This window comes from Centroberyx gerrardi, chromosome 1, assembly GCF_048128805.1.
Source record: "Centroberyx gerrardi isolate f3 chromosome 1, fCenGer3.hap1.cur.20231027, whole genome shotgun sequence".
NCBI lineage: Eukaryota > Metazoa > Chordata > Actinopteri > Beryciformes > Berycidae > Centroberyx > Centroberyx gerrardi.
In genome coordinates, this window is record NC_135997.1 from 9424350 (window position 1) to 9447173 (window position 22824).

Here is a 22824-nt window from a genome sequence, read left to right on the forward strand (position 1 = left end):
ACCATGGCTTCAGTGAGGCCACTGGATACAGGAATTGTCAATTTTCAGAAACTGAAAAATGGCCTTATCATTCACTGGAAATGGCAATATCATCAAAACAAATCAATACATTTTGTGTTGAACAATGGGTGTTGAAATTGAGTTTAAAACAGTGATGACTGCCTTAGACCGGTTAAACAAAACGTGCTGGTGTTGGATTACTCATTCTCTTCCACTTCTTTACTGGCAAAGGTTGACATTTTCTCTTGTTAGCGTCGTGGAGCAGGACAGAGCTAAATAGAGGGCTGCGTTTGACACAGTAACGGATCACAATAGAAGACGGAGAGCAAGAGATCCAGAGGAGAGAGTGAATGTCGCGGAAGCAGTGTTGATACTGTCTTTGTCGGCTGCGGCAAGGAGAAAAAAGAAAGAGAGCTGGGAGCCACCGTGTGTCTTTGAATGGGGTCAGGGCATCATGGGGAATAATGCATTTCCCTTCTCTTGCGCCAGGCGCTCCTTCCATTAGGGCTGGAGAAGAGACATTGTGTCCACACTCTGATTACCACTGATCCATGCTGATGACTCTGTTGGCGGATTATCTCAGTTAGTATCAGCCATCTGTTACTGTGTGTATGTGTGTGTGTGTGTTTTTTGTGTGTGGGCGTGTGTGTGTGTGTGTCTGTTGAAGGAGAGAGGAGGAAAAGGGGCAGGAGGAGTGAGACACACAGGGGGTTGAATAGTTTGAGGTTGAGACACACACACACACTTCCACACGCACACGCATCGCCGGCCCATGTAAAACCGCTGCGTATGTAAGTCGGCACGGTTACACATGCAACACAGACATGCAACGCCATGAACCAAATGCATGTAAGGCCACACAAACTGAGCGGCACAGGCCATCACACCGCCGCCGCACGCACACACACACACACACACACACACGCTCTGTCTCTCCTTTATACGATTCTACAGCCAGCGCCGCCCGCCTTTCAGATGATGGTGACACGTGAAGGCTCCTATATGAAGGCCACATGCAATCATAAAACCGCAGCGCTGTTTATAGCTACACTATCTCCTGAAGGACCGTTGCATCCAGCCACTATTAGCTGTGTGCGCTGACAGCTGGGTGCTGTGTTGTATTTGTGGACGTGACTGTGAATCCGGTGTTAGAACACATCTTATAAATCATAGTTCAGCCATTAGCATAAATTCTACCTCTACTTGCATCTGCGGGACCTGCTGTTTCTGGTTGCAGCGCTCCGTGTTGATTGGTTGGCGTTGTTCAAGTCAAATTGATTTAGCCTTTCACGGAGATTATAACACTTGCCTTATACCGCCGCTGTGGTGTGCCGTTAATTACCTATAAAATCAAGCTAATTCTGATGCTAAATCCATTTTAATTTCTCATAATTAAGTCAGGATTGGATCCTTAAATACCTTGGCGCTCCATTATTGTTGCAATCATTGTTGTTGCTGTGCGTTGGGTGGTACATTGCTGAGCTCAATCTTATTATTGTTATTAGATTTAATTGCGCTAAGTGATCAGTTTGTGGTTGTCGGAGGAAGATGGACTTGCCTCGCAGTCGTTTTTTCCCCCCTGTCCTTCTCCCTCTGTCTCTCATCTCGGAAAGAGGCCCTTTGAGAGATTGTGAGGAGATGAGAGGAGATGAGGGGGAGGGTAGCTATGCTTTCCACCTCTGCAAAGGAGGGATTGCTTTTTTGTTGTTTGTTAGGGGGGAAATCAATTCTGTTCACATCATCACGTTTTGACAAGGCGAGGCATTAAGTGCAGATATTGAGAAACGACAGGAATGGTTTACAGCCTGTCCTTCATCTCCTCCACTGTTTTCTTTCCGCTATTTCTTTTTTTTTTTGACAAATTCAGAGCCTATTCTCTCCCTCACCCTTTTCCCCTCTCTTTCTTTCTATCTCTCTTTTCTCTGTCTTTCTCGTTGTCTTTCTCTCTTTACCTCTCTCTCTCTTTCCCTCTCTCCCCTCTCTCTCTCTCCTTTTCTCTCTCCTTCTCCCTGAAAAGGTAGGGAATGATCCGCTTCACTTACCAGCTGACACCACATAAGCTTGCTCGTCCTCTGAGACATGAGCCTTTTGTTTTCATGTGCATTATGATAATTATGAAGGGCCACAGCTCCTCTCTATTTCCATCACACTTCTAATGATCCTTACTTTTTTTTTTATTGTCAAGAGCAAACATCAACAAAATCACTCCTTTTTTTTTATCATGGGAAGGAATCCTCGCTTTTTTCACCTTTTTTTTCCCCCTCACCTGACATTTAAAGGGTGACAGTAGAAGTAAAGGAGCGCAAAGTGTGACAGCCGTTCATGCAAGAAAATGTGGCAAAAAGATAACAGTTTTGGTGAGACTACAATAAAGAACTTTGCGTCATCTGCACTCAACCAGAAATTATTTCTGCTCACTAATAACGTTCATTCATTCGGCGCTCTAGTTGATAATTTGGCTCTTTAACCCACATCTTGTCACCTTGCATGAGGGGCCTTCCTAAGGACCTTTGACCTTGCTCATAATTACACACCCGCCATCTTTTCACTGCAGCAATGGCAGTCATGGCTGCCCAAGTCCGATGGCACACCAGCCTCCTCCCCGTGGACTGCAGCAGGTTTTCTTGTCATCCGCGCCTCTCCCTCTCTCTCCCTCTCTCTCCCTCTCTCTTGTCAGTGTTGCTCCTGGCGAAAGGCTGATACTTGATATTCAGAGGATAGCAGCTTTTGTCTCAGAGATTTAATCAGTGGCTCTGCTCCCACTGCAGAGAAGAGAGGGAGGAGGGGGCGAGGGGGGGTGGTGGTGGTGGTGGTGGTGGTGGGGGGTTGGGGCAGGAGAGAGGGAAGGAAAGAGACGGAGGCAGAGACTGTTTATGTGTAATGACACAATAACAAAGCCTGCCTGTAAAACACAATCTGCAAACTGTGCTTTTGAAGGGGATTTTCAGTCCTGGATTAGTGTCAGGCAGAGGGATATGGAGAAAGAGGGGAGAGAAAGAGTCAGGTTGACGTGATAGACAGGGGAGGTGATTTTGTGTGTGTGTGTGCTGTGTACGCATGTGTGTGTGTGTGTGTGCAAGTACATGTGTGTAGAAGGTATTTTGTTTTTATTCGGGTGTGCAGTTAGCAGATGTGTGGGCATAGGCGCATTGTGGTCTTGCTTGTTAGCAAAAGGGGATTAGAGTTAAATAATGTAAGTAAAATATTTGGCTGCAGAATGGCCAAATGTTTCTTGTGAGGGCTTATGTTGTTGGTTGGTTGATAATGGCTGGCATGGTGACTCTGTGAGGCTGATAATGGAAAACTACCTAGTGGTTAATGCACCATCATCTAAAAGCCTGCCCATTTAGTTCTAGTTTCAACAGAAAGGACGCCAGGAGCAAAGTCTCTTTAAAGGCCTCAATAAAGCTCTTGAATGTAAATGAAATTCTTTTTTAAAGAGAGTGTAAAGGGATCTTGGTTGTCAAACACAGGTGTGTGTGTGTGTGTGTGTGTGTGAGAGAGAGAGAGAGAGAGAGAGAGAGAGCTTGAGTGTGCATGTGTGAGTTTGTGTGCCTGTGTGTGTGTGTCAGAGAGAGAGAGAGAGAGACACATAGAAAAGTAAAAAGTGTGTTATATTTGTCCATTTTGTTTGGTATTTCACGTTTTTCACTTTCAAACAGACCACTTCAAACTCAATAGAAATACATTCACGGTAATTAGCTCACGATTACAAGTGAAGGCACTGTTGCAGACTGCATTTTCAGGTCCGGTGTTTCTTGTGTGAAACCGTAACGCTGTTTTCTCGTCCAGTACCTTAAAGATGTCATCCTCCTTCCTAGCCCATATAGAATCAATAGAGCTAGGAGCCAGTGAGCAGGGCTAAATAGAAATATTGTTCAGGGGAAGTGAGATGTGAAAGGGAGAGTGGCGGGAGATGGGTGTGTGCGTGCGTGCGTGTCTGGTGTGTGTGTGTGTGTCTGTGTGCTCGTTCACTTGTGCGTGTTAGCATATGTTGTGTATGTGTGAGGGTATGCATTTGTGTGTACGTGTGTGTAAGTGTGCGTGTGTGTGGGTGTGCTTTGCTATTGTAACCCTGCTGATTGGATTGTGTTTGACAGATATGGAGTCTGGAGAGCGGCTGGCCTCCCCTGCGCCCACCCTGTCTGCTGCTCGCACCTCCTCCCCTGCGGCCTCCTCCTCCTCCTCTTCCTCCTCTTCGTCATCCCCTGCTCCCCACTCCAAGAGCAGCCTGGCCCCCAGCCCCTCAGCGCTGGGATCCACCCTCAGCACCTCCGGTAAGACACACTTTTTCTCTGTCTGTCTGTCTCTCTGTCTTTCAAAAAAAAAAAGATAAAGTATGCACAAAAGAAAAATGCCAATGCACAGCACATACAGTTTCAATGTAACCATAACAACATGCCACATGTGCTCACCTTTATCTCTTGATTGCATTCAAAATCCTCCTAATTTCTTTCCCATGAAAAAAAAAGACTTTCCTCCAGTATTAATTATATAGTTATTTTGCAGCCTGTGTGAATACACCTCTCTCCCAGCTACAAGCCTTTTTTTTTCCTGACAGCTTGGGTTGCAATTGAAAAGCTGCTGCATTAATGAAGCCCAAACAATTAGGGGGCTCTTTTGTGTGAGAAACACACACATGCTCCGCCATGTCTCCTGACAACCTTCAGCTCTCTGGCTCCAGCTGCCTCGGAGTCAGGCTCAGCACGACACTGGGTGTGTGTGTGTGTGTGTCTGTGTGTGTGCGCATGTGTTTTTGTGTGTGGGTGTGTGTGTGTCAGCCTCTGCCTGCATGATTTAACATTTGTCAGCCACTCAATGTTTAGTCAGCCCTGTCCAACATCCAACCTCCTTTCTATGTATTGGTCAAAGCCATTAGGCAAAGAGGGGTGTGTATATTTGTGTGTGTGTGTGTGTTTTTCAAATATCTCTTGTGAGAGTGAGTGAATCATTTGCTCATACTCTCTTTCTCCTCCTCTCTTAATCTCTCGCTCTTTTTTTTTCACACATACATCCTCCCACCACACATACACACACACACACACACACACACACCAGATCGCACTGTCCAGGAAATGCCATGTATGTAGCTTTCTCTCTTTGATTGCTGTGTTTTCTCTCTTTTATGATAAGAGGAGGAAGGAGAGAGAAAAAATAAAGCCCCTTGTTTTGTCCTCCGTCTCTTCAGTGTTGCCCCAAAGAAGAAGCCATTAGGAGCATCTCCTCCTTATGCATTATACATCCCTCTTATCCCTCTGTGCCATTACGTGTGCTCAGATTTTCTAGATAAGCGATTTTGGACTGAGCGTCAAATGAAATGCTGAGAGGCAGGCTGTTAGCTCTGAAGTTCTGCTGCGCTCTGTGAGGATCAAGCAAGCGCAGTTCTTTTGTATGAAACGCCTTGTTCCCCCCACGGACGGTAACCTAACCAGGATATATTATATATATCTGAACGAGCGGTGGTGTTATCTTAGCTCTCATAACTGTAGAACGACCGAAAGAGGCAAAGATCTGTATACACATACCCAAACACCCACACACACACGCACACACACAAGCCTAAGAAGGTAATGTCATCTTTTTCCCCACATCCAAGTATCATAATCAAAGGGTTAGAAAATTCTCAACCAGAACAACATGAATATGTCAGGTGTATTGCGTGGGCAGGTAACATTTCATCAGTAATTTGGTATTGCAGAGGTACAGTATCATCAAAGAATAAGGAGGCATTGATTCAAGGTCCTTTGCCAATGTGCCAATAACACTTAAGAAAATAATCTGAAGAACACTCAAATGAGCAAGGGCTGTGTGTGTGTGTGTGTGTGTGTGTGTGTGTGGGGAGGGGGTATTTTTTGGTAGGGGGAGGAGGGTTGGCAGAGGCTGCTTGTCATTGATGAGGATATCACTTTGAGAATAAAAGCTGATCGGCGCTTGTAGCACTCTCTCCTTCTGGGATCAACTCACGGATGCAATTAACTTAAATCTGTCTGTGGAAATTTGATTGACTGCAACAAACAACAAATTAATCCCCCTTCGGCAGCATCCAAACATGAAAAAAGCAGGCGGTGCAGTTTGTCAGAGTGGAGGGAGGATTGAAACGGAGTGAGAGAGAGAGGGAGAGGGCGAGAGAGAGAGAGACAGAGACAGAGAGGATGAGGAGGAGAGAGAGTAGGTAATCCTAGGTATGTCTTTGCTGTGCTTCTCTCTCACTTCAAAATTTTCAGATTTAATTATTCGCCTTCTGGAAGCCTGCATTAATATTGAAAAGGCATTTGCAGATGTCACTTTGTGTTGCCTGGGAAGGAAAGGGGTGTGCGTCGAGAGGCGAGGTGGGGGGAGAGAGGGGGCACCCCAGGCAGAAGTGAATGCTGTTGCTGGCCTTTCTGGGGGTTGCATTGCAGTCGTTTATCTTCGTATCCGCTAGCTGACTTTGGCAAGGCAGGCTCTACATATTCAGCATATTCTAATGACATTCACAAGGCAGATTTTGCTGTCTTGTGGCAGAGAGGGGCCTTGAAGCCAACACAAAGGGCTACACTCTCATGCGTCACACTGCTGGCATGCTGGTAAGGCTTTGTTTCTCTCCACATAACCACTAACACTTTGATTCCCTCTTCAAAATAGCCTCTGAGAAGAGATATAAGAAGAGACGTATCTGTGGAATCATATACCTTTACAGCATCCTTTGGCGTTTCGGTGTACATTCCTGCGTAAGGTCTCCCTCTGGATAATTAGATCTTGGACTGCATTAGCTCAAAAACACTGTGTTCCGGTGTGTCACTGTCTTTTACGGTTTTTGTGGCGTGTGCAAGTGTATAGTGGTTTGACATTTTCATATGCTCCATGAACAACACTTTTCTTTTCTTCAGTCATCACTTTTTATGCATGTGTATTACCTGGCTTATGCAGAGGCATCAAGCAGGCTTGCTCCCCTTCTCTGGAATAGAAATTGAATTTGCATGAAATATGCTCGGACCAAATTGCATCTGACTCTGGGAGGAGGTAATACGTGGCAGTCGCCCCTGCCAGAAATGATTGTGCTCAGGAAAACGCTAGACGATGATGATGTTGATGAAGTATTCTCCTGTGCTGAAATTGAATGCCAAAAGCACAGAAAGAGGTTAGTTTTATACACCTTATACACAGTACCTTTTTCTGACCAAGAATATCTCATCCAGTCGTTGTCACACAGTACATATTCTGACACTCAATCGGAACTGAAAAAGTGTCAATAGACAAATTGTTCTACTTTGAAATTGGATCATGACAAAATGCTCTGTAATTTGAATCTGAATGTTTTACTGTACTGAGATAAGCATCATGCTGGAGCAATCGGCAATCTGTCATATACTCACAAACACTACTGATACCTTTTTAAATCATCTACACTGCAAGCTCAGTGAAAGCAAAATCTAATGTTAATTCCTACGCAAATGGTAGGCAGTTGTTGGTCTTCTCTGTATTTAATTCTTCTAAAAACAGGATGGATAAGTAATTACAGCTTGAAAAGCTATTTAAATCTAGCTTTCACACCCTGTCAGTCCTTGTGTCAAGATCTCAGTGATGTAATTTGAGAGCAAAAAAATGTCTTCAATAAAAAAACAAACAAACATAAACAAAGCTAGTGTTGGGGCAATAGGTGGCGCTATAAACGACTATCATACAGCATTAGCTGTACTTCAATTCCGAAATCGGACTTTCAGGAAGACAAGGTTTGTTAAACTTGTACATAGATCTGAATTGAATATTTTTAAAACACCAGGGTTTAAAACAAAATCCACCTCCAGAATGAAATTCATCTGTCATTTCTATGATCTATGACTGTTAAGTCAATATCTGAGTTTGTGAACATCTCTCTCCCAAGGCTAAAAACCACACGAGCAAGGCTCCAATCTGTGATGTCATCAAGAGAATTTGGAGCTGCTCCAGCGACAACAAATGAAAAGCTGACTTAGTGAACACAGAATGTTTCAGCATTTACATCCAGTTGAGCTTTATTTCATTACAATACTAAGAATTATCAACCAGAAAATGTGCCCATTTCCCTACAAACTCATCCAAGACATTAGATTACTGTGTTAACAAACTCAGTGTCCCATTCACTGTCAAAGGAGCAGCTCTTTGGGTGTCTTGTTTCAAGCTTTGGTGGAGACTTGTTTTTGATCTCAAAGACTGAACTGTCAAAAATCCTAACAACATAATTTCTCCTTTATGGTAGATTTTCCCTGCAACAGCACAAAGGGGCTTGCGTATTAATCAGACATGGCTTTAATAAAAATCACTATCTGTCAACTAATAGAAAGCCCTCCTCATGTATCACCACTTGTTGCTCTGCATCATTGGCCAGTGAGTTGCTTTGCCCACGCTATTTGTTCTGGATGACATTTAAAAAGTTTTGAACTGCTCCCCCTTGATTTACATCTACCGCAGGCCGTCTGTTTGGAGCAGCGGGAGAGCAGCCCTTCATCGGCTCCACGTTGTCAAGTGCCTTCCCTCTGGTCAACCACCCAGCCTTCGGAGCCATCTACACCACCGGAGCAGGCAGGCCCGAGTTTGGAGGCCTGGGCTCCCTGGGCATGTCAGCCGCTCTGGCTGCCCACCCCCAGCTAGGAGTCCTCTCTGGTAGGACATAGGAAATGTAGGAGGATGAGTGCTGATGCATTAGGTTAAATAGGAGATGCATCTACAATTCACCTCTCCTCTCCTCTCCTCTCCTCTCCTCTCCTCTCCTCCCCCCTCTTGTTCCAACAGAGTGGTGGCGAGCTGCAGAAGCCCATGGACGGGGAGCTGCTGCCTTTCTCCCTCCTTTCCTCAGCTTCCCTCCATTATTCACCCCCCACATCCAGCCCAACCACAGCGTCAGCCCTCTTCAGAGCAGGATGCCCAGCAAGAATAGCCGTGCCCCACCTAAAGGTACAGCATCGCCTTGAGCACCCGCTGTATTGATCCACGCAGTTACATCACTTACACAGGAAATGGGTTATTTGTTCTGCTCTCACAAGTTCTCTTATAGCCAGGTTGTTAATGTACAAGATAATGTGTTCTCACCTATTTGAGCTGCATAACCATAGTACAAAAATATCACATTGAATATTTATAAGTAATAGCAGCAGACAAAGGGGCATTTTACATTTTCATTTACATTTGTTTTCAAGCTTTGTTTTCTAATAGGCGAAACATCAACTGATATGATAGCACTAGTTCTTTTACATCCCCCCCCCCCCCCCCCCCCCCCCACCACCTCTGCTATAGCGGGAAAGGGTTGGGTGTAAAAGAGATGGGGTTGGGGTTGGGGATGCTCCGGCTCTTTCAAAGTATGTGAATTAATTAATCACTTTTGTAGGAGGTAATGGAACTTTGCACTGGAAATAAACGAGCCAACTCTCTCTCTCTCTCCTCTCCCACTATCTCTCTTTTCCCACTATCTCCCACTTCTCTCTTTTATAGCTGCTGCTCCTCTCCCACAACCTAAATCCACTTTGTCTTATGATGAGATTTCTCTTTTCGAGAAGCATTTAATGACTTTCAGTCCTCAGTTAGTGATTTTGTCAACCCCTCTCTCTCTCTCTCTCTCTCTCTCTCTCTCTCTCTCTCTCTCTCTCTCTATCTCCTTCTCTCCTTCCCTCTTGTAATCTCCTTTTTCTTGCACTCTTTTAATTTAACAGTATCTTTTAATTTATCTTTTATTATGTAAACCACTCATGTTGGGCTTGTGCCATGCGCAGCCAGCATGTTTGATGAGATACACGCATAAATCAATATTTTTTTTAGCCTTATTCCATTCTGTACTTAGTTCCAGATATTTCATTAGCCTCTGCAGCAAACTCTGTTCTGAGAAGAGATGGAGCTGATTAGCAGTACGGTAAATCTGTCTTGTGTTTCTAGGAGTGAATGGGGCAGTGAATGGAAGTGGGGTGTCTCCCCCCACCACACAAGCAGGGAGCTATTCAGTGAGTCCGGCCCCCATTCAGGCATCAACCAAGCCAACCAAAAATTCAGACCCCTCTAATAGTCACCGTAGCAGCCCCCAGAACAACCCAGCAGACGTGGTGGAAAAACAGCTCCAGAAACCTAAAGATAAGGTCAGTACTGCGTTTATCTTATTGTACACTTTGAAGAGAAGTGACTTTGCATCTAAACACTCAAGTTTTGCATTATACAGTGAAGCTGATTCTTTCACTTTTTCCCCCCAACCCAGAAGCCTCGTAAGAAGCCAGTAGATGCCTCTGGGGTGAGCAACAGTGAATCAGGCACATCCTCAGACAGCTCAAGTGACGGGTCCCTCAGCAGCGATCTGGAGGACCTCGCTGAGGAGGATGATGATGATGATGATGATGACGATGAGGATGACGATGAAGAGGACAAACAGAGCGAAGTGTCAGACTCTGAGAAGCGGACAAAGAAAAAGACGAAGGTAAAGAACAGCAGGACAATCGAGGATAACAGCGTTTTTTTGTCATTTGGCTGTGAAACTGAAATAATACTATATGGAGACAAAATGTTTATCGTTTTTTTTAATTAAAATATATTATCAGAGAGTAAAGTTATGTTTTGTACTAACAGGATTTTATTCCCTTTCCTCCCCAGGTTTTGATACCAAGCTCTGGAACTGGAAAGACAGACAGACAGACAGTAGCAGAGCCCCAGGATCAGAGAGACAGCCAGCCCCACAGCCTCGCCTCCAATCCCCCAACCCTGGTGCCCTTACCCTGCTCCCCCTCCCCACCTTCCCTGTCCCAAACCTCGCCCCTGGCCCTACACGGCTCCAGGTCCCGGACAGAGGGGCTGCAGCAGCACTTCAGTGTGATCCAGTCCACAGGCCTGGCTGCCAGCTCCAAGCCCCTGGCGCTCCTCACCCAGCCCCGCCGGGAGTCTTCACCGTCTGCCTCCCCCATCACCACATCCCCGAAGGCGCTCTCCAGCACTGCCTCTCCCAAACCTCCCAAACTGCTGCCCTCTTCCTCCCCCCAGCACCTGCCCCTCTCCCTCTGTTCTTCCCCTAAGCCTCTCTCCGTCCCCTCTCCGCCCCGCTCTGCTCTCCCTCTGTCTACCTCCCCCAAACCTTTTGGTTTGACCTCACCTGTAACAAGCTCCCAGAAGCCTTCCCTGAAGCCACCTCGGCAGGCTGCACCTGGCGGTGCCAAAGCCCAGAAGAGGAAAATGTTGGAAGCTTCACTTGCGCAGATCAATGAGTTCAGGATGAAACAGGTAAGCCAAGCATCCTTGATAACAATTACTAGAATAGTCTTTTTTGCTGTGAAACAGCAAAAAAGTGGTGCACATACCATGTCCTGCACTGTGAGAAAACAAGGTACAGATTTATACCTTTTGTCACTGGGGCTGTACTGGGGCTTGTTTTCTCACAGTGTAGGTTTGAATCTGGCCCAGGACCTTTGTTGCGTGTCATCCCCCCCTCTCTCTCCTAATCTTTCCTGTCTCTCTCCACTTTGAACTGTTAAAGGCAAAAAAATGGCAAAATATATGCAGTATATATATTTATAAATGGTGCAGCCAGCCAACCTTACTGTGCAACCCACAGTTTTTAGATTCTGCTGACAGGTTACCATCTTCACATTGACATCACATTAGTACACAGTACGCATAGTACTGTGAGATTGGTAGCAGCAGTGTCAGGCACAGAACTGGTGCTGGTGAAGGTGGTAATAGAGCTGCACAGTCAATTGAAAAAAAAAAAAAAGAAATCATAATATTGACTACTGCAGTTTCTAATTCGCAAGAGGCTGCTAGTTTCTATCAGAGGGAAAAGTGCTCCAGAAGCCTCCTGAACAATATATCACGGTGCTGAGCAAAATCTCCTACAACTCAAGTTGCACATCAAAGAAAGTCTTTCTGTTATGTTCAAGCCAAGCATATCGGAGCATTATACTTTCTTCCCCCGTTTTTTTTTTTTTTTTTCATTTTCTCAAGTGATGAAAAAATATTGAATTAAATAGCTGTGCTGACACGTATCAGCATATATTGAGATCACAATGTTAAGGAAAATAAAAGGCAATAAGATTTTTCATCAATATCCTGCAGCCCTAGTGAGGGTTAAGTGTCTTTCTCAAGGTAGTATAGCATCTTCACAAGTTAAATCAATAGTCGCAATCCAGTATTTCCAGAATAGCTTTTTTCAAACTCAGAGTTTGGAAAAATGTTAATGTTGTTGGCCACTGGTCAGTTTGTCCAGCACTCAAAAAAACACCCAAATGTGCAAATGTTGCATTGTATCACATAAATTTAAGAGTGATCCTTCCATATATAGGTCATTATTCTAATGATCTATGTGTTTTCATACTATATCTTCCTTATCATAGACTAATAGTTACAACAATATTTAATAATATTTACTTTGCGACAGAATGACTGCCATTTGGGCTGATTTGGTTAGTTCTGCTACTTTGAGGATCAGCCAGTTAATATAAAGGTTGATGCTTTGAGCCTCATTACCTTGCTAAAGCAGACAGTGGCTCTGTGCATACACACACATGCTACTATTTAGGGTTTTCGGTCTATTCAAATAAAATGATATAAAAATATTGACATTATTCGTTGCCTTTTACTGCACAAAGGCAGTTTCTTCAGATGAAATATGAATGATAGTACAATAATCAATAAGCTAAACCCATTGAGATCAGCGTTTCCTGCGAAAATCTATTTCCCCTTTTCTATTTTACCAGTAGAGAGAAGTTTCCAACGAGCCAAATTCCCCCTGTGGTTTCAGCACTGTTACTGTATTTCATGGTCTGTGAAATTGATTTGTTTCACTTCATATCACATCTAGTTGAAAGTGGACGTCAAAGCCTAACCTGCGTTTGTTTAAACACAGATTGAACCAAACTTTCCATCAGTGTGAAAAACCAAACATGCCCAGGTGCATGACGATAATGACGATGGAGCTTTTCAAATGTACACACAAGTAATTACACTTTTAGAGAGATATAGAGATGCTCAAAGTCTCGTTTCTTGAACTTTGCCAAGTGTAATGCCTTTGGTTATTGCATTTATGTTCTTTTTGTTTCCCAGAAAGGGGCTTAGACACAGTTAACTGTACCAGTGTTGGGCATTGTGGTTTTGTCACCTGCTCAAACAATCAACAGTGATGCGAACTGACAGCTAGAGCAACTCCACTTTGTCCCTTTTCTTTTCTAATTTTTTTCTCATCTGTCTTCCTCCCTCCCACTCCGCCGTTCCCTCTCCCTCCCAACCACTGACTCCCTCTCTCTCCTTGTTCCCTCCCTCTCTCCTCCCTCTATTCCCAGTCTCTTCTGTCCCAAGGGCAGCCGTTCCCAGCTGATCTGAAGAAGCAGCAGCAGGGGTCGAAGAAGTCCCCCAAGAGGACGTCTGTGTCTTCATTGCCATTGCCCCCCGCTCCGCCTCCACCCCAGAACAATCACTCCAACCTCTTCCTCTCCAGCGCCTTGCTGGGGCTCCCCGAACCCCACCACCCCAACGGAGTCATCCAAAGCACCACTCAGGACGCGCCTCTGGCCCTCATCACCAAACCTCGCAAAGACTCTGCCTCTCAAGGCAAGCCCCCTCAGTGCGACTCTGATGCCGGGTCAATGCCTGTCAACCTGAGCACAGGGGCCAGTAGGACCCAAGCAGCCCCCCAGGCAGGGCCTCTGTCGCGGCCCCCCACTACCTCACCCCATGCCACAGGCCATGGATCCAGAAAGAACAAGACCCCCAAGGTTAAGGGACAGGCTCCAGGGCTGGGACAGGGACAGGGACAAGCAGACCCTTTAGCTGCCTGGAAGGGCTTCTCTCAGAACCACCTGGTGCAGTCTCTAGTAGACTTGTTTCGTGGAGGGGAGTCCGGGATCGGGATTCCCGGAGTTAGTATCCCCGGGGTTGGAATTCCCGGGGTTGGGATCCCCGGGGTTTGTATCCCGACGGCCGGTCTCCCCGCCAACAAGGAATCTGATGATTCTGGGGACGATGATGACGACGAGGATGATGACCTTGAGGATGAGGAAGATGAAGAGGACTCAGATGATAGTCTGTCAGGTTTGTGCTTTCTCTGTTAGTTTGATGATAGTAGATTGACCGTAAAAGATCAAAGTAACAGTCACTCTGTTCGAAATCCACAGAATACAATCTAGAAACAAAAAATTCCATTTTATCACCTTTTATTTATCAGAATTGATACCACCTTGGCCTACAGACTGTGGCAAAGCTCTGAATTATCAACCACTTTTTTGTGTTCTGGTTTCCCCCTACAGAGTCTGACAGCAACTCAGACAGCGACATATCTGGGAAGAAAGTGAAGGAGTTAAAGCTGCTGCCGTCGGGGTTGTCATCGAAGAAGGAGAAGGCCCCCCTCAGGCTAACCAAAGGCCCACAACTACTGAGCACCTCAACCAATCACACAGCCACCAGCTGCTCCCCTCTCAACCTACAGGTCATCAAGTCTCCCACCATTGTCACCAGCTCCAGTGCCTTGGCCTATCACAGCTCTCCTGGCTCTTCCTCCTATACCCTGGCCACTCCATCAGGTAAAAATATGTTTAAAGTTGCTTTGTGTGTAATCAGACAGATTTTAAAATGGGCAAAAGGATTGTCCCTCTGCAGAAAGTTTCAGAATGGATGGTTTCAGGAGGTTTAATCGGATCTCATATTAGAAGGGTTAAAGTTTTGATTGTTTAGAGCAGAAGAGACTTGAGTTATGAATTACAAAGGGTTGGAAAAAGTTCAGCTCTTTAACTGAGGAACTGGAATTGGAATTTGAAAATACCTACAGGAAACAGAATTCCATGTATTTTAGTTTTTTCTTACCACATATCTGAGATTACACATACTGTTATATATTATCAATACTGAATAATATAAAATGTAAAAGGTACCTTTCAGGTGCTATTTGATGCATAACATGTAATTGTAATACATGCATTATGATTGAATGTATTTGATTTGTTTAACTGTCTTTTATTTGATTCATAATGTTTGATTTATAGTGTTTAGCAAGTCAAGACAACCTCTCTTAGAAGTGGAATTTCATGGAATTTCATGGAATTTCATGGAATTCAATTCTGTTTGCTGTCATTCCAATTCAATTCCAATTCTGTTTAATTAGAGCTGGGTGCAATTCCAATTCCAACTCCAACTCCAGGAATTCAATTGGAATTTACCATGCATTGTGAATTCAATTCATGAATGGCCCCAACCCTGACCACTATGAAAACTATTGTTTCTTCATAGCACGTGGTCTCTGCTCTTGAACTGCAGAGTATCCCAGCATCCTCAGATGACTGTGAAGAGGGGGTCGTTATTTTTAGTGAGGCAGGAGGAAGGCAGTTCGTTGTCCTGGCTTAACCAGAGCTGTGAGGTCCTGCCGGGGCATGTCCAAGGGCCTAAGAACCCTGACAACATGTTTGGCACAGCGAGGGGACGTTCATTTCCGCCTTCCCTCGGTGCTGCGAGATTACCCAGATCAGAGAAAAGAGGACACACATGTTTAGCTTGCCAGGAATGTTCCAGGAGACATTCCAGTCTCTCCCCTCTCTAGCTTACTCATTTTCTTTTCTCTCCTGCTTGTCGTAAATGGGTAATGTTTATCAGTTAAACACCATGTGATACAGACCCGTAGTACAAACTCGCTCCTAAGTTCAAATACCCCTGCTTTTGCATTTAAATTGGATCCTTTTTTGTGTGGCGGATCAGATAATACTGCGTGCATTCAACTTTTGTGGTCACATGGTGCTGGTGAGTGGAGGGTTTTTGGAGGGCAAGCGCTGGCCATGGGTTTACAAAAGTGTGTTTCTTCCTGTTTCTGTGTGTGCATGCGCTTGGTTGCTGGCCCTCGATTGTACTGTGTGATTAAGTTGAGGGGCTGAGAGTACAATTACTATATGTGTGGGGTTTTCAGTGATATGTTGTGCTGTCAAATTCACGGCTGAACTCTGTCTCTCCACAGGCTTAGGGAAGAGGAAGAGGGTGATGGATGAGAAGGAGTTGATGATACCTCTGGAGTTGGGGTACGTACAAGAGACGGAGAGAAATAAGGCTCTGGCTCACAAAGTGCCTCACTTCAGACTGAGTCTAGCTTTTTGTCACTTAGCCCGTGCCTGGTTTGCTCTTAGAGGCATGAATGCAGGGACACACACACACACACTCACATCCACACAAGCTCACAAATGTGCCGTACACACTGTTTGTTCATGTAGAACTGTGCTGTTTTTTTATTTAATTTTTAAAATACCCAGGTGGCAGAGAGAAACAAGAATCAAAACAGTGGCTGGGCGGCCCCAGGGTGAGGTGGCCTACTACGCCCCGTGTGGCAAGAAACTAAGGCAGTACCCAGATGTGATGAAGGTACCATGGCCTAGCAGCACTGCAACAAAGTCTTACAGCTGCGATGCAGAGGCAATGTTTTGAGGCAAAACAGATGAGCAGTATAGCTTAAAACTGGGATTAGAGGGAGAAGACAGAACCACGAACCACGTCATTGTGGGCAGCATGGTTTATGATTTATTGTGAAAGGATATTTGTAATAATTGCTTGCAACACTGCTCATCTTCATTGCCCAAACAAATGTTTGTGTATCATGACTCTCTGTGTGAGCCACAGTATCACTCCTGCTGCACTCTACCCACCCCCTACCCCCACCCCCCTTTCTGTGACCCTAATAGTGAGAGATGACACTCTTAGATTCATTTCTTGTGCCGCTGCCTTTCCCCTCTCCCTCCTAAAATAAATTGTTAGTTTTTGGGATGCACAGCTTTGGCCCCATTTGTACATTATATTAGAGATTCTACCAGTCTTCTGTGTTTGTTTCATCAAAAGCCACAACCGCACTGATTGTCACAGCTGCGTTTGACTTTATTGGAATCCCAACAGTAAAACTGTCCACTCAGTAATATTCATTCATTCAGTCAGTCAGTAGGCAGCTAAAAGCCGAACTTGGCTACAGATAAATAAAAGAGGGCCTGAGTTGTGCACCCCAAGGTCAGAACCGTTTTTCTCTCCTGAGAGCTTTTGCTCTTTTTTTGTCCCCTGGCTTTTATGATGATTAGTAGTACTGCACAGATGCACACTGTAACCTTAGACTCCCTCCAATCTAGCTGCCTCCCAGTTGCTTTTCAATGTCGCTCATTTCACAATTTTTTCTGCCTAAACATTTTACCAACGCCATTATTATTTTCTCTTCTGTAGTATCTATCCAGAAATGGAGTAAGTGGCATCACGCGTGATAATTTTAGCTTCAGTGCAAAGATAAGGGTTGGTGACTTCTATGAAGCCAGAGAAGGACCCCAGGTGACTGTCTTTCATCTCTCTCTCTCTCTTTCCCTGATCCCTGTTCATCTTTTCATCTAGTGACAGGCAAAGCTTTATGCAGCAGTAGCTGTCAGGGCCATGAATAGGAATCAGCCGTAGACCTCAGTAGTTCTAGTTCATAGCCCTCTCACTGTGCATGGAGAAATGTAATAATCACCTGACATTACTTCCACAGGTGACCAGTCATGTATGCCATGCTATGTGTCTGTGATACAGAAAGATAAACTAGAGAGGTGGATGGTCGTGGAAGATTGGAAGCAGCATAGAGATAAAAGTTAGAACAGAAATACAGACAGTACTCAGGGGCCAGAAAAGAGATAGCCAAAAAAAATCCAACAATGGAAAAGCTCAATAGTAGATAAGTAAATGAGTAATGTGAATCTTTTGAATCTGTTGTTTAAATGTTTTTTACTGCAGACTCTATAATGTAGCAACAAATTGCAATAGCAAAGTGTGACAGGAAAAAAAGGAGAATATCTTATTTCAGCCTCTGTTGAATACATCCAGATCAGATCATAGTCTAGCTAGCTAACGAATGCATTGTGCCTCAGACAAATAATATGACAGGAAACCTGTGCTGCCTTTCAACAAGTCATTCACTGTTGTGCACAAACTCCTCCGTCTCTCCGTGTCTCTATCTCTACCATTTTCTCTCTCTCTCCTTTAGGGTTTACAGTGGAGCCTGTTGAAGGAAGAGGAGGTCATTCCTCATATTTTGGCCATGGAAGGCCGGAGGGGTCGTCCCCCTAACTCAGAGCGTCAGTCAGGGGGTGAAGGCGGCAAAGGTAGCCGCCGGAGGAAGGGACGGCCCCCCAATGTGGGCGACCCGGTGGCCCCAGAGGGCCCCAGCCCCAGTGAGGTCAAACTCCTGCGCAAACTGGAAGCTCAAGGTTAGCAGAGGAAAATGAGCCTTGAAATATGTTTGTCATAAGCACATTATTCGGACAGCAGAGGATTACAGTATTAGTGTATCTGAGTTTTTATTATTTTTAGGGTTGTGCACAAGTCTTTTTTCTCATGGTCGACTACTCGGTGTGTGGTGTAAACGCTCAAATTTTGTTATGATAGTTTGGCTAAATCCATCTTCCTCACATGTAGAAATAGCTGGATACTTTTCTAGATGATTCAGCATTGTTGTCATGGAGCATTGGTACCTTACACTGAACAAGATTGTACTTTGTCTTGAAGTTTGGACTTGTGTGTGGCTTTGATCATGACATAGCTGCCCAAAACATTGCAAGAGACAGCTTGGAGGGTTTTTTTTAAAATGGTGCCACAATCACCACAATTGGCTGGTCATAGCTCTTTCTCAGCCATTTGAACACTGCACAGTTAGTTCCACTCTGTTTAAATTATTTTAATAATGTATTTCAGTATTTAAAAAAAAAAAATACTGTTAATGGCCAAATTACAAAAGTTGACATTGATCCCCATGAAAAAATATTCAAATATTTGTTTTTTTTAGCACCCAGTGTAGTTTAGTGTGTAGTTATTTTATCTAGATTTTACAAAAGCTAAAGACCTGTCTGAAGTATATGTAGTGGGACAACAACTTTAAGATATTTTCCTGTATTTTCTCACTGACTGTATCTTTCCTTTCTCTCTGTGCAGAGATCGCCCGACAGGCCGCCCAGATGAAGCTGATGAGGAAACTGGAAAAGCAGGCGCTAGCTCGCGCAGCCAAAGAAGCTCGGAAACAGCAAGGTAAACTCCAATTCATGTGCCTTAACATAACATAACCTGCTCATTTTTATTTATTTTTCATTATTATTTCCGTGTTCGTTTTAAAGCAGTAAGTTTTAATCTTCTTCTGTGTGAAATTCTTTGTCTACATTTCTACAATTCTTCTGTGAATTGATCTAGCCGGTTTCAAATATTATGCTTACAATTCCCTTGGATATCAATATAGTATTTAGCTTTGAAGGTCATTTTTGTAGATACTGATATAAACCTGACTTGACTTTCAGCTATCATGGCAGCGGAGGAGAGAAGGAAGCAGAAAGAGCAGATCAAGATTCTCAAACAGCAGGTGAGTCTCCTTTATGTGTGTGCTTTTCTTTCCTTTCTCCTTATCCAAGTATCCTGACACACACACACACACACAGTCCCCGCATGCATTACAGGAAATGCTGAATGGTTGTTTTGTAATCCTTTAAAGTATCAATTACCACCATTACTGCTAGTACTATTTTTAAAACTTATTACTGTTGTGTGTCTTTGCCCCATCCCAACTTGTGATTGGAAGGTGCTTTTATGTAGGGATGTTTTCCAATATCTGAAACATTAAGAGATAATGTTGTTTTCACAGGAGAAGATCAAGCGTATTCAGCAGATTCGGATGGAGAAGGAGCTCAGGGCGCAGCAAATTTTGGAGGTACAGAATCTGATCCAACAGCACCTCTGATTAAGCAGAACATTCCTGAATAGCTTCAGCCCCTCAGTCTATAGTGTTTTAATCTTCCTAAAGCCCATTACTGAACAGTAGCATGCATTGGAGGGAGTTGCGTCTTCTTAGGCATAATTCCACATGGAACTAATGCTAAATTGGTCTTGGTTGACGGCTGTTGAATATTAAAATGGCTGTCGCTGCCTCTTCAGACCTTATTTAAATTGGACAGAAAAGTCTTTTTTTTTTTCATCAGACAACAGTAACAGTTTAGCATAAGTGGGTCGAGGAAAAAAAAGGTGCTGTTTTCCACACTCAAACACACACACGCGTACACAAGCGCACACACAAATACACATATGCACGCACACACAGGCACGCAGAATTACACTGTAGGAGCTTCAAAGTGTTTTAGCAGGACTAAATCAAATTTGAGTTGACACGGTTGGCAAGCCACTCTTAACAGGAGGCTTCAACATTTTCACAATTACGCGTTAAAGAGATACATTATTCATTCTCTGTGTTTTACAAATTTGACTGGCATTCAGGAGCATGAAATCTTTCCTTAAACCAGAAAACTGCAAACAAATCAGTTAGAGTGCAGCAAAGCAAGACAAGCTGATTGATATACGTCTGTCTCTATGACTCCTGGCACCCTGACCTTAATCTTTATTCCCAGGCGAAACGGAGAAAGAAGGAAGAAGCCGCCAATGCCAAAATATTGGAGGCTGAAAAACGGATAAAGGTATGATTATATTTCCCATAATGCCTTGAAACAGATGGAAGATTCCAGCTGATCTGATATTCATACATAAATATATACATACTCATGCTTACGTACGTACATACATAACATTGCTTTTTTTTTTCTTGTTTGTCCCAAAAAACACATGAATTATATCATTCCATACTTACCGAAGTGTGTAGCCAGCAATAAGATTAGAGTAGCCATCCCTCTCTTAAAAATGGCCTTAAATTCTATCATTCTGTAGTGATTTTCATGATATTGGCAATATGGAAGCATATTGATTTTTCCCTCATCTTCTCTTTCTTGCCTTCAAGGAGAAAGAAATAAGAAGACAGCAGGCAGAGATTCTAAAACACCAGGTAGGCATTCACTACAACCTGCATAGCCTCTTCAACATGATAGCTATTTCTGTACTAAAACCATATGCCTCATACTTCTTACTTCACTTAAATAAGAGTTTACAGGTGTGTGTGTGTGTGTGTGTGTGTGTGTGCATCTGTGTGCGGTTATATGCGGGCATGAGTGAGTATATACAGATTTGTCTATGTAAGTGGTTAAATTACCAAATCTATTTAATGAAATTCTTCAGTATTTCTCTTTATCAAATCCCATGCTTATTGGTATTGGATATTACTTCTGTTCCATAATACTTTGCCAACTCTCTCTGCCAGGAGTTGGAGAGGCATAGACTAGATATGGTATGGGTATGTTTATTTTTGTACATCTAACACCTGCATCGTGTAACTGGTTGTGATATGGTTGTCATAGCAATGCATTAAGTGTAGCACTGGCTGCTGTCATACTACATTCTTCTGCATGGCTTTCCAGCAAAACCAACAAAAGAGAAAAGAGTCAGTATGCTGCCTCCATCTGCTAGTCCTGAGGGACGACTGACCCCGTCACGGTGGCCAGGCAGCTTCTGTCCCCCTCCCCCATCCTCCCCCTCCTACTCAGAATGCATTGCAAAGACCGCTAGCCAATCCACACTCACTGTCTCAAAGTGCACTCAAGGAGTTTCCATCCATCACATACATTGTCTAACTGTTGTATTGGAGTAGCCCGTGTTACCCATGAGTGCTTGACGATTCGGCCCAGACATTGAGCTTGTGTCTGTCCGTCCATGCATCTGTTCTGCAGTCCACAGAGTGCTGGACTTTAACCCGCCCCATCCAGCCTCTCTGTCGTTCACTGTTCCTGTACTCTGCACAAAGAATGAAAAGAGCTACCGAGAATCACTTTGTCTCCACAGTAGAGTCGCTTCCAGGCAGATTCCCCTCAGGTCGGTGAAGATGCGGCACAACCTTCTTTTGGTTCAAAATAGACCTGACAGGGCCTAGAACAGCAATTATCAATTCTGCCATGGGGACAAATGTGGTTCTGTGTAGCATTTTTTTTAGCCTGGCTGTCCTGCTTGTAGCCCTTCTCACTCATACACAGTTGCAGCTGAATCTAAAGGTCTGCCTATCTGTTTCACAGCGGCATCTGTGCCGACTGATGAACCAACCCCTAGTCCTTTCATTCAGAGCCCAGTGAAATGGGGCTAATTGAGACACATGAAGTAACCCTGGAATTTAAGGGGTCACTCCTAATTGTATTACATTTGATTCACTGTAGTTTCTCATACTGGTCCCGTAACATATCCTATAGTTCTGATGAATTGGGGAGCTACAAAAAGCCAATTGCCACAGGTTTGTGTCTATTTTTAACTTGGTGGATTTTTACCCTACTTCTCACAGCTTTCCATTTTAAGATGAATTAGACCAAAAAGGACATAGACCTACTGTAGTCGGGTGCTTGGCATCAAGCCTGTTTTGTTTATCACAGTTACAAAATGATCCTCACACACAACCTATTTCAGTCACTATGCACTGGAAATGTCCTTGGCAAGCCTAAATAGTGGCAATTGTGCCTTTTGGCGGATCATAGAGAGTGACATGTGTCTGATGTGGTGGCAAAATGGGGAACCTAAAGAGATCAAATGAAGTGATACTCAGTCACTGGTGATCCTTTTGTAGACTCTGTAGCATGCACCCCAGAACAAAATAGATGTTTCATGCATATCGTGCTAATACTTTAACTGCCAACATCACTGGAGTGGAACTGCTCTTTTTGTAGCTACTCTTTAACCATCCATCCCTCCTCGCTGTCCCCTCACCAAATACCTTATCTTATCTTATCTGTCAAATAAACCATCAGGATTGATTCACGTAACAGAATTTATTATTTTCATTGTAATGGCAAATGCCAGAAGACCTCTGGCAACCAGTATTTTGTTGCTTTTGTTGTGTCAGCTTTACTTTAGAGGCGCCGTCACCGATTCCAGCTGCTTCTCTTTTTGAGCCTGTCATCACATCTACTTTGTATCGCATCTCTGTGTTGCTTTTTGGTTGTCATCGTACTCCTGTACTCTTCA

The 22824-nt window shown here is 44.0% G+C and overlaps 1 protein-coding gene across 10 annotated transcripts in view; it reads left to right on the top strand.

Annotated features, from left to right (window-relative positions):
- The window catches only part of LOC139924073 (bromodomain adjacent to zinc finger domain protein 2B), a 69172-nt gene that overhangs the window by 32530 nt on the left and 13818 nt on the right, over positions 1-22824 (top strand). For 3 of the 10 annotated variants that reach the window (XM_078286969.1, XM_071914998.2, XM_078287074.1), the window contains exons 3-20: positions 4101-4277; positions 8431-8622; positions 8752-8913; positions 9886-10082; positions 10199-10414; positions 10588-11208; positions 13263-14010; positions 14226-14498; positions 15917-15977; positions 16206-16314; positions 17155-17256; positions 17945-18167; positions 18889-18981; positions 19245-19306; positions 19586-19651; positions 20343-20408; positions 20726-20770; positions 21083-21109. In XM_078286969.1, the coding sequence (XP_078143095.1) occupies positions 4103-4277; positions 8431-8622; positions 8752-8913; positions 9886-10082; positions 10199-10414; positions 10588-11208; positions 13263-14010; positions 14226-14498; positions 15917-15977; positions 16206-16314; positions 17155-17256; positions 17945-18167; positions 18889-18981; positions 19245-19306; positions 19586-19651; positions 20343-20408; positions 20726-20770; positions 21083-21109 (3438 nt within the window). In that variant the 5' untranslated portion in view covers positions 4101-4102. The remainder of the gene's footprint in view (positions 1-4100; positions 4278-8430; positions 8623-8751; positions 8914-9885; positions 10083-10198; positions 10415-10587; positions 11209-13262; positions 14011-14225; positions 14499-15916; positions 15978-16205; positions 16315-17154; positions 17257-17944; positions 18168-18888; positions 18982-19244; positions 19307-19585; positions 19652-20342; positions 20409-20725; positions 20771-21082; positions 21110-22824) is intronic. The other 7 variants (XM_078287017.1, XM_078287123.1, XM_078287046.1 and 4 more) reach the window with 4 other exon arrangements.